The sequence below is a fragment of the Drosophila bipectinata genome, chromosome XL (assembly GCF_030179905.1).
Source record: "Drosophila bipectinata strain 14024-0381.07 chromosome XL, DbipHiC1v2, whole genome shotgun sequence".
NCBI lineage: Eukaryota > Metazoa > Arthropoda > Insecta > Diptera > Drosophilidae > Drosophila > Drosophila bipectinata.
Window position 1 is genome coordinate 10,354,554 of NC_091734.1, and position 9,588 is coordinate 10,364,141.

Sequence of the window (9,588 nt, forward strand, 5' to 3'; positions counted from 1 at the left end):
ATGGCTATATCTTTGCCAATTCTCATCCGATTCTCAAGCGGATTACATTAAACGATTTCTAGATCGATTTGCCACCATTCTGCATCAAAATCCTGAGACAAAATATTTTTTACATTTTTTGTCCATTTTTCGTGATGGGACCCCTGAAAATGGGCTTTTCCCCTATAGGGCTCACAGGGATGGCTATATCTTGGCCAATTTCTATCCGATCCTCAAGCGGAGTGTTTTAAACGATTTCTAGATCGATTTGCCACCATTCTGCATCAAAATCCTGAGACAAAATATTTTTTACATTTTTTGTCCATTTTTCGTGATGGGACCCCTTGAAAATGGGCTTTTTCCCTATAGGGCCCACAGGGATGGCTATATCTTTGCCAATTCCTATCCGATCCTCAAGCGGAGTGTTTTAAACGATTTCTAGATCGATTTGCCACCATTCTGCATCAAAATCCTGAGACAAAATATTTTTTACATTTTTTGTCCATTTTTCGCGATGGGACCCCTTGAAAATGGGCTTTTTCCCTATAGGGCCCACAGGGGTGGCTATATCTTTGCCAATTCTCATCCGATTCTCAAGCGGATTACATTAAACGATTTCTAGATCGATTTGCCACCATTCTGCATCAAAATCCTGAGACAAAATATTTTTTAGATTTTTTGTCCATTTTTCGTGATGGGACCCCTGAAAATGGGCTTTTCCCCTATAGGGCTCACAGGGATGGCTATATCTTGCCCAATTTCTATCCGATCCTCAAGGGGAGTGTTTTTAACGATTTCTAGATCGATTTGCCACCATTCTGCATCAAAATCCTGAGACAAAATATTTTTTACATTTTTTGTCCATTTTTCGCGATGGGACCCCTTTGAAAATGGGCTTTTCCCCTATAGGGCTCACAGGGATGGCTATATCTTTGCCAATTCTCATCCGATTCTCAAGCGGATTACATTAAACGATTTCTAGATTGATTTGCCACCATTCTGCATCAAAATCCTGAGACAAAATATTTTTTAGATTTTTTGTCCATTTTTCGTGATGGGACCCCTTGAAAATGGGCTTTTTCCCTATAGGGCCCACAGGGATGGCTATATCTTTGCCAATTCCTATCCGATCCTCAAGCGGAGTGTTTTAAACGATTTCTAGATCGATTTGCCACCATTCTGCATCAAAATCCTGAGACAAAATATTTTTTACATTTTTTGTCCATTTTTCGTGATGGGACCCCTGAAAATGGGCTTTTCCCCTATAGGGCTCACAGGGATGGCTATATCTTGGCCAATTCCTATCCGATCCTCAAGCGGAGTGTTTTAAACGATTTCTAGATCGATTTGCCACCATTCTGCATCAAAATCCTGAGACAAAATATTTTTTACATTTTTTGTCCATTTTTCGTGATGGGACCCCTTGAAAATGGGCTTTTCCCTTATAGGGCTCACAGGGATGGCTATATCTTTGCCAATTCTCATCCGATTCTCAAGGGGATTACATTAAACGATTTCTAGATCGATTTGCCACCATTCTGCATCAAAATCCTGAGACAAAATATTTTTTAGATTTTTTGTCCATTTTTCGTGATGGGACCCCTGAAAATGGGCTTTTCCCTTATAGGGCTCACAGGGATGGCTATATCTTGGCCAATTCCTATCCGATCCTCAAGCGGAGTGTTTTAACCGATTTCTAGATTGATTTGCCACCATTCTGCATCAAAATCCTGAGACAAAATATTTTGTAGATTTTTTGTCCATTTTTCGCGATGGGACCCTTTGAAAATGGGCTTTTCCCCTATAGGGCTCACAGGGATGGCTATATCTTTGCCAATTCTCATCCGATTCTCAAGCGGATTACATTAAACGATTTCTAGATCGATTTGCCACCATTCTGCATCAAAATCCTGAGACAAAATATTTTTTAGATTTTTTGTCCATTTTTCGTGATGGGACCCCTTGAAAATGGGCTTTTTCCCTATAGGGCCCACAGGGATGGCTATATCTTTGCCAATTCCTATCCGATCCTCAAGCGGAGTGTTTTAAACGATTTCTAGATCGATTTGCCACCATTCTGCATCAAAATCCTGAGACAAAATATTTTGTAGATTTTTTGTCCATTTTTCGCGATGGGACCCTTTGAAAATGGGCTTTTCCCCTATAGGGCTCACAGGGATGGCTATATCTTTGCCAATTCTCATCCGATTCTCAAGCGGATTACATTAAACGATTTCTAGATCGATTTGCCACCATTCTGCATCAAAATCCTGAGACAAAATATTTTTTACATTTTTTGTCCATTTTTCGCGATGGGACCCCTTGAAAATGGGCTTTTTCCCTATAGGGCCCACAGGGGTGGCTATATCTTTGCCAATTCTCATCCGATTCTCAAGCGGATTACATTAAACGATTTCTAGATCGATTTGCCACCATTCTGCATCAAAATCCTGAGACAAAATATTTTTTAGATTTTTTGTCCATTTTTCGTGATGGGACCCCTGAAAATGGGCTTTTCCCCTATAGGGCTCACAGGGATGGCTATATCTTGCCCAATTTCTATCCGATCCTCAAGGGGAGTGTTTTTAACGATTTCTACATTGATTTGCCACCATTCTGCATCAAAATCCTGAGACAAAATATTTTGTAGATTTTTTGTCCATTTTTCGCGATGGGACCCTTTGAAAATGGGCTTTTCCCCTATAGGGCTCACAGGGATGGCTATATCTTTGCCAATTCTCATCCGATTCTCAAGCGGATTACATTAAACGATTTCTAGATCGATTTGCCACCATTCTGCATCAAAATCCTGAGACAAAATATTTTTTAGATTTTTTGTCCATTTTTCGCGATAGGACCCCTTGAAAATGGGCTTTTCCCCTATAGGGCTCACAGGGATGGCTATATCTTGGCCAATTCTCATCCGATCCTCAAGCGGAGTGTTTTTAACGATTTCTACATTGATTTGCCACCATTCTGCATCAAAATCCTGAGACAAAATATTTTTTACATTTTTTGTCCATTTTTCGCGATGGGACCCTTTGAAAATGGGCTTTTCCCCTATAGGGCTCACAGGGATGGCTATATCTTTGCCAATTCTCATCCGATTCTCAAGCGGATTACATTAAACGATTTCTAGATCGATTTGCCACCATTCTGCATCAAAATCCTGAGACAAAATATTTTTTAGATTTTTTGTCCATTTTTCGCGATAGGACCCTTTGAAAATGGGCTTTTCCCCTATAGGGCTCACAGGGATGGCTATATCTTGGCCAATTCTCATCCGATCCTCAAGCGGAGTGTTTTTAACGATTTCTACATTGATTTGCCACCATTCTGCATCAAAATCCTGAGACAAAATATTTTGTAGATTTTTTGTCCATTTTTCGCGATGGGACCCCTTGAAAATGGGCTTTTTCCCTATAGGGCCCACAGGGATGGCTATATCTTGGCCAATTCTCATCCGATCCTCAAGGGGAGTGTTTTTAACGATTTCTACATTGATTTGCCACCATTCTGCATCAAAATCCTGAGACAAAATATTTTTTACATTTTTTGTCCATTTTTCGCGATGGGACCCCTTGAAAATGGGCTTTTCCCCTATAGGGCTCACAGGGATGGCTATATCTTTGCCAATTCTCATCCGATTCTCAAGCGGATTACATTAAACGATTTCTAGATCGATTTGCCACCATTCTGCATCAAAATCCTGAGACAAAATATTTTTTACATTTTTTGTCCATTTTTCGCGATGGGACCCTTGAAAATGGGCTTTTCCCCTATAGGGCTCACAGGGATGGCTATATCTTTGCCAATTCTCATCCGATTCTCAAGCGGATTACATTAAACGATTTCTAGATCGATTTGCCACCATTCTGCATCAAAATCCTGAGACAAAATATTTTTTAGATTTTTTGTCCATTTTTCGTGATGGGACCCCTTGAAAATGGGCTTTTCCCCTATAGGGCTCACAGGGATGGCTATATCTTGGCCAATTCCTATCCGATCCTCAAGCGGAGTGTTTTAAACGATTTCTAGATCGATTTGCCACCATTCTGCATCAAAATCCTGAGACAAAATATTTTTTACATTTTTTGTCCATTTTTCGTGATGGGACCCCTGAAAATGGGCTTTTCCCCTATAGGGCTCACAGGGATGGCTATATCTTTGCCAATTCTCATCCGATTCTCAAGCGGATTACATTAAACGATTTCTAGATCGATTTGCCACCATTCTGCATCAAAATCCTGAGACAAAGTATTTTTTAGATTTTTTGTCCATTTTTTGCGATGGGACCCCTGAAAATGGGCTTTTCCCCTATAGGGCCCTCAGGGATGGCTATATCTTTGCCAATTCTCAATCTTCTTCCTCAAAAAAGAAACAGTTTTTAAACAAATTACTTTTGACTTTATTTGCATAAAACACAACTTTGAAACTATTTAATCAGCATACGCATGGTCAAAAATTACAATATATAGCCTTAATGCTGTTCGTCTGATTGTGTCTAGGTGTCTGCGTTTACAATTGTGATCTGTGGGCAATAGTCGTATAGAACCTGAGTTTGGAGACCCCTCTGTCTGGTGGTCGTCCTCATATTAGAATAAATCATTTTTATAATTGACAAAAAAAAAATATGATTAGTTAGTTTGTTGCTTGGAGTACACAAAGTTGAGAAGCAACGTAAACAGTGGGCGGAGTGGGAGTGGACGTGGATTGGAAACGGGTCTAGGATCGGGACTGGAACTGAACTCTATGTGTGGCTAGGAGAGAGGGGAGGGTTTCACTTTTTGTTTGGATTTTTTTTTATTTTTTTTTTGGATAAGTCTTCACCGATAGCGTCGATCCCGCTCCTCGTAGTGATCGTTGTGGCGACTCCGGCTGCTCCGCTCATAACCGCTGACCCCTTCCCGCTTGCGCTCGTGCCGCTCGGAACGGTGGCGACTCCGGCTTCTGCTCCGGCTGCGCGAGCTCTGTCTGTGCTTGTGCTTCTTCTTGTGCTTGCTGCGGTGGCGGTCGTGGTCCTTCTCTCGTTCCCTATCCCGATCCCTGTCCCGTTCCCGCTCCCTGTCTCTGTCGCGCTCCCGCTCCAAGGGCGCCGGTGGGTAGTCCTCGTAGCCGCCACGTCCTCCCCGGCCATAGGAGGGTCCCGAGTTGGGGGCATAGTAGTCACGATCGTCATGATCGTTGCGGTAGTTGTTCATCGGTGGAGGTGGATAGGCGGCGGGCCGGCCTACCTGCCCTCGTCCTCCGCCACCGCCTCCGCCTTGATCTCGGCCGGGTCCGGCGCTCTCGTCATAGTCCTGGTAGTCACCGTCCTGGCCAGCTCCGCCGGCACCTGCCGCCGTCCCCGCTGGCGGGCGACCCGTACTCAACTGGCTGACGGTGATGCCCTGCTCGCGGCAATACTGCTCTATCCGTTTCTCGATCTGTTTCTGGATGGGCACGGGTATGCGCGGGAAGAGTGTCGAGAACCAGTCCAGCTTGGTCATGAACTGGTACACCATCTGGCCAATGGTGAGGACCTGAAATCGAGGCAGTTTAGCGGCAAAAACGCTTCAAGAGGGTGCTGGGGAGATGTGATTGGTGCTCATACAGTTGACTCACCTGGCCGCCGCCCGCCTTCACGTCGATCTCCTCCTCGTCCTGCAGGTAGTCCTCATACCAGTCGTACAGATCACCAGGTGGTTGCGTGTAACGTAAATACATGAAACCTAAGAAGGAGGATACTAATATTAGGGAGTGATTTAAGGATGAAGGGGACTAAAGCTTTCTAATGGGAGAGGAGTTGTTCGGGCGGGGGGGGGGATTGGCAATATAGCTTCTAGTTTAACCTCTTGAACCTTTTATTTAAAAACCCCCTTTTTTAATTAGCTCTTCCCTTCTTCAGCCTACCAGAACTTGAAACGGCAGCTGGAGATCGGATCTATAGTCTCTGGGAAACAATTAAAACTTGAAATTGGACCTATAGTGCAAATAAACCTGTTCGATGGGCAAACATCCACCGTAACCCACGACCCACCCCGTAACCCTCTATAAGGTCTGATACAGTGTGTAGTGCAAAAAAAGGGGGAGCAGGAGCAAGCGACGGCATCATCATGACTGTGGCTGAACTCATGCAACTTACCAACACCTACCTAGTGCCCGGATGTAGGCCGAGTCTGTGTGATTGAGCAGCCCGTTGATCTGTTTCCGGGTGAGGCGCAACGTATACAGCTTATAGAGCAGGCAATAGGCCGTGGAAACGATGCCGCCGGCGCCGACGCCACGCACCTGGAATAAAATACTGAATTTAGTATCTAACTTGATAAAATCAATGGTGAGCATCGCCAACGATTAGCGCTACATTTCATAAACCACTCACACCGCCGCACATGCCCGTCTGGCCGGAGGTCTTTCGGCTGCCGCGCTCCCAGGGCTCCATGTGCTTGACCTGGTAGTAGATCTCGTCCACAACCTCGTGGTAGGTTTTCAGCTTGAAAAGGTGTACTGGAATATTAGAGAAATGGATTATATAAGGGACTTTTTAAGAAGGAAACTAGTATAGTCTAGATTATGGGGTTTAGGGATGGAAAGTAGTTATAATTGTGTCTTAATGCATCTATTCTTTCTTATATAATTAGGTTATAGCTCTTATTCTGGTCTAGCTTGTCTTGTAAAGTCTATAAGGTATCTTAGACTAATCTATCTTTTCTTGTCAGACTCTTAAAAGATGGTTTCCTAAGAAAGCATCATCTTCTACAAGGTAATTCTATGCATGATACAGCTAGAAGTTTCTACAGATAGAATAGCTTTGTACTAACTAAGGGTAGTTAGCTGAGGTTATCTCTTAGATATACATATACTTATAAGAACAATAGACACAGAATAAAAAGAACAATGAACTTAATTAATTTCTAAACCTTTCCAGATAGGCTTAGCATCCTAGAGACTCCTAGATTCTTTTAAGGCCTGGTATTAGTTCTTATTTCCTCTCAAGCATGCTCCTTCTTCCCTTGCTCTAGAGAATAGTCTTCTTCCTCTGACAGTAGTCCTATCCTTGATAGTTCCAAGCTTCTTAGCTGCTCCTGCTGTGTCTATAAGCCTTTGCTTTCTTTGGACTTCAATATCCATTTTAGTTGGAGAGTAAGGATCCTTCCAAGCTTGTCTAGCATAGTCTTAACATTTGAAACTAAAAGATACACATTTTAAACTATAAGATAAAAGACTATGACAACTAAAGTCTTAGTTATCCTTAAACACTTCTAATATTCATACAAGCTCTTTACAAATATTGACTCTTTGAAGTGAATACTAACTCTTATATATACTAACTCTCAACAATTATAAGAACTATCATAGCAAGTAGTTATCCTTTTTTTTAAAACTTCTCCTTCTTCAAAAATAACAATAAATAGTCCCTCTTCTTACATAGAACTTTCAAGAACTTGTTGGGGATAACAGAGGTCATATATTACCAGATCTAATCATACATATAACGAGTTATGAAATAGACCACACTTAAAATATACTTATACAAGACTATAAAAATAATTTCTTTCAATTATCCATATTTCTCGCAATATAAACTATAAAGCTTGAAGATTCTTGAAGAAGCACCAGAAGAATCTATGAAGTCTTGGAAGATTAGCAACGCTTTCTTTCAACAAAAACAAAAACACACTGAAACTGGCAGAACAAAAAAAAGGCGGTAAAAATTTGATGGTCAGAGCACAGACTCACCTTTGAAGTAGCTAGAGCTCTGAATGTTGGCCAGGATCAGGGGATTGAGGTTCATTGAGGTCTCGTTGCCCCAAAAGGGCAGCGTGTTGTGCTGCTTGCCCACGCCGGCCTTCTTCCCACTGGCAGCTCCGCCACCGCCGCCGCCGCCGCCGGCCGAAGATGACGCCGAATACTCTGCTTGGTAGAAGGGGGGAGGTTGGAACGCATGAGTATATACTGTTTTGGAGGGAAATGCTGGACAGGATCTGGACTTACCTTCCTCCATTCCAACAACTAGTGCTTCTCCTCAATGGCGGGCATTAATTCCACAGCTTCACGGGGTATCTGCGCGCGAAAAATTCAACAGCAGAGCAACGAACACACAATTCGCCAAGCGAGACGTTCTTTTTCGTGGGCCAGTGGTGGCACTCGGCTGCCGATATCGAAAATATTTGCTTATATCGATATTTCGATAGTGACTGTGATCCGACAATCGATAGTTAGGATTGAAATTTGAAATAATTGTGTGACTAGAAATTACAAAATTTAAATATAAAGAAAATGTTACTTAAACTACAATTTCTTTGTTAAAATATATAAAAAAAAATCGTAATTTTTTAGTTTTTATATTTTTATTGTAATTAAACATATTTTTATTTTGTAATGTATTTTTTATATCGTTTAAAATACCTGAAATATCGCAAAAAGTATAGTTTTTATTTATTTAAACATGCGGATGTCATAATATCCAAGCATCATGTTTTGATTAAAAAATAAAATTAAAGAAATTAATTGAAGTATCTATACTTGATCCTTATAGCGTAGGAAACTAAAGTAAAAACGTACCAATATTTGGTAAATAAATACTATTAATAAAAATATCAAAATTAGTTACTTCATCATCATAAAATTACTATTTATTTTCTTAAGAGTGTGTGTGTGTATTTACACTGTAATAAAAAAATCCTTAATATTTATCTTAAATAAGGAAATATTAAAATTTCTACATAAAATAATAATAAACCTCAATTCTTGTTAGTTTATTGGTTTTTTTTTCTTTTAAAATAGAGAAAATATAAAAAAAATATGCAAAACTTCGCAAATTCTTCTTTTTTAACTATAGTTATAGTTAGTTATAGAATATTGATTTAATATTCTTTATAGATTATACTTATTAAGTTTATATTAAAATTTCCTTATTAAGTACTTTAATCTCAGTGAATTTAAGAATAATTCCAATAAAGCATTTAAAACCTGCCACATTATTTGTATTAACCATTTTATAGATAGATTATTGATTATTTAATTATCTGTCAAACAATAAACGGTTTCTTTGTCTCCAAACTTGAAATCAATTATCTATGTATATCGATTGGCTATAATCCACACATCCTTTTGTCATAAAATATATGTATATATGAGCCCCGAGCCTAGAAGTAGGCTTTAATTTTAGGATGACCCACAAAACTATGCTAAAGAAAACACAATTTCATAGATTTTTTATTTTCTTCTTTTTTATTTAGGATTTTTTTTTATACAATAACTTAACATTTTGTTGGTTTTGTTTTCTTTTTTTTTTTTTTTGGAATCGGAAATTTACAATATTAAATATTGATTTTATTGCTGCTCTGGCTGCCGGTTTTTTACTGATTTGTTTTGCGGATTTTTTGCATAATTTGGTTTGGAAACAATATTGCTATTTTTTTTTTATATATCGGTCTGTTTATGTATACATATACATATATATACTTGTTTTTATTTTGTATTTTGTATTTTTTGTTTTTTTTTTTTAATTTATTTACTTTACGTTTATCAAATGCAGCACATAGATGCTAGGCTGTAGGTGTGTAAGTGTGGGTGTGTGAGTGAGAGTGTGGGTGTTACTTCCTTTTTCGGTGTTCTCTTTACTTT

The 9,588-nt window shown here is 39.8% G+C and overlaps 1 protein-coding gene across 4 annotated transcripts; it reads right to left on the reverse strand.

The window, feature by feature from the left end:
• Window positions 1-4,363: 4,363 nt before the first annotated feature.
• On the reverse strand, window positions 4,364-8,118 carry LOC108134057 (pre-mRNA-splicing factor 38B). 4 transcript variants are annotated; one of them, XM_017254219.3, is made up of 6 exons: window positions 7,954-8,118; window positions 7,699-7,872; window positions 6,341-6,465; window positions 6,114-6,249; window positions 5,584-5,690; window positions 4,364-5,501 (listed from the first exon to the last, which is right to left on the reverse strand). In XM_017254219.3, the coding sequence occupies exons 1-6, from the start codon at window positions 7,961-7,963 to the stop codon at window positions 4,806-4,808; spliced, it is 1,248 nt and encodes a 415-aa protein (XP_017109708.2). In that variant the 5' UTR covers window positions 7,964-8,118; the 3' UTR covers window positions 4,364-4,805. The 4 variants fall into 4 exon arrangements, with proteins under 4 accessions (XP_017109708.2, XP_017109709.2, XP_017109710.2 ...); XM_017254222.3 differs by having other exon boundaries at window positions 5,323-5,501; window positions 5,573-5,690; window positions 7,954-8,117; XM_017254220.3 differs by lacking the exons at window positions 6,341-6,465; window positions 7,699-7,872; window positions 7,954-8,118 and having other exon boundaries at window positions 6,104-6,238.
• Window positions 8,119-9,588: the final 1,470 nt, after the last annotated feature.

Excerpts from the sequence above, each read along its gene's own strand:
- LOC108134057 (XM_017254219.3), bottom strand. Across the intron at positions 5,691-6,113 it reads GGCCTACATCCGGGCACTAG|GTTTCATGTATTTACGTTAC; the intron begins GTAGGTGTTGGT and ends CCTCCTTCTTAG. Across the intron at positions 5,502-5,583 it reads TGAAGGCGGGCGGCGGCCAG|GTCCTCACCATTGGCCAGAT; the intron begins GTGAGTCAACTG and ends CCTCGATTTCAG.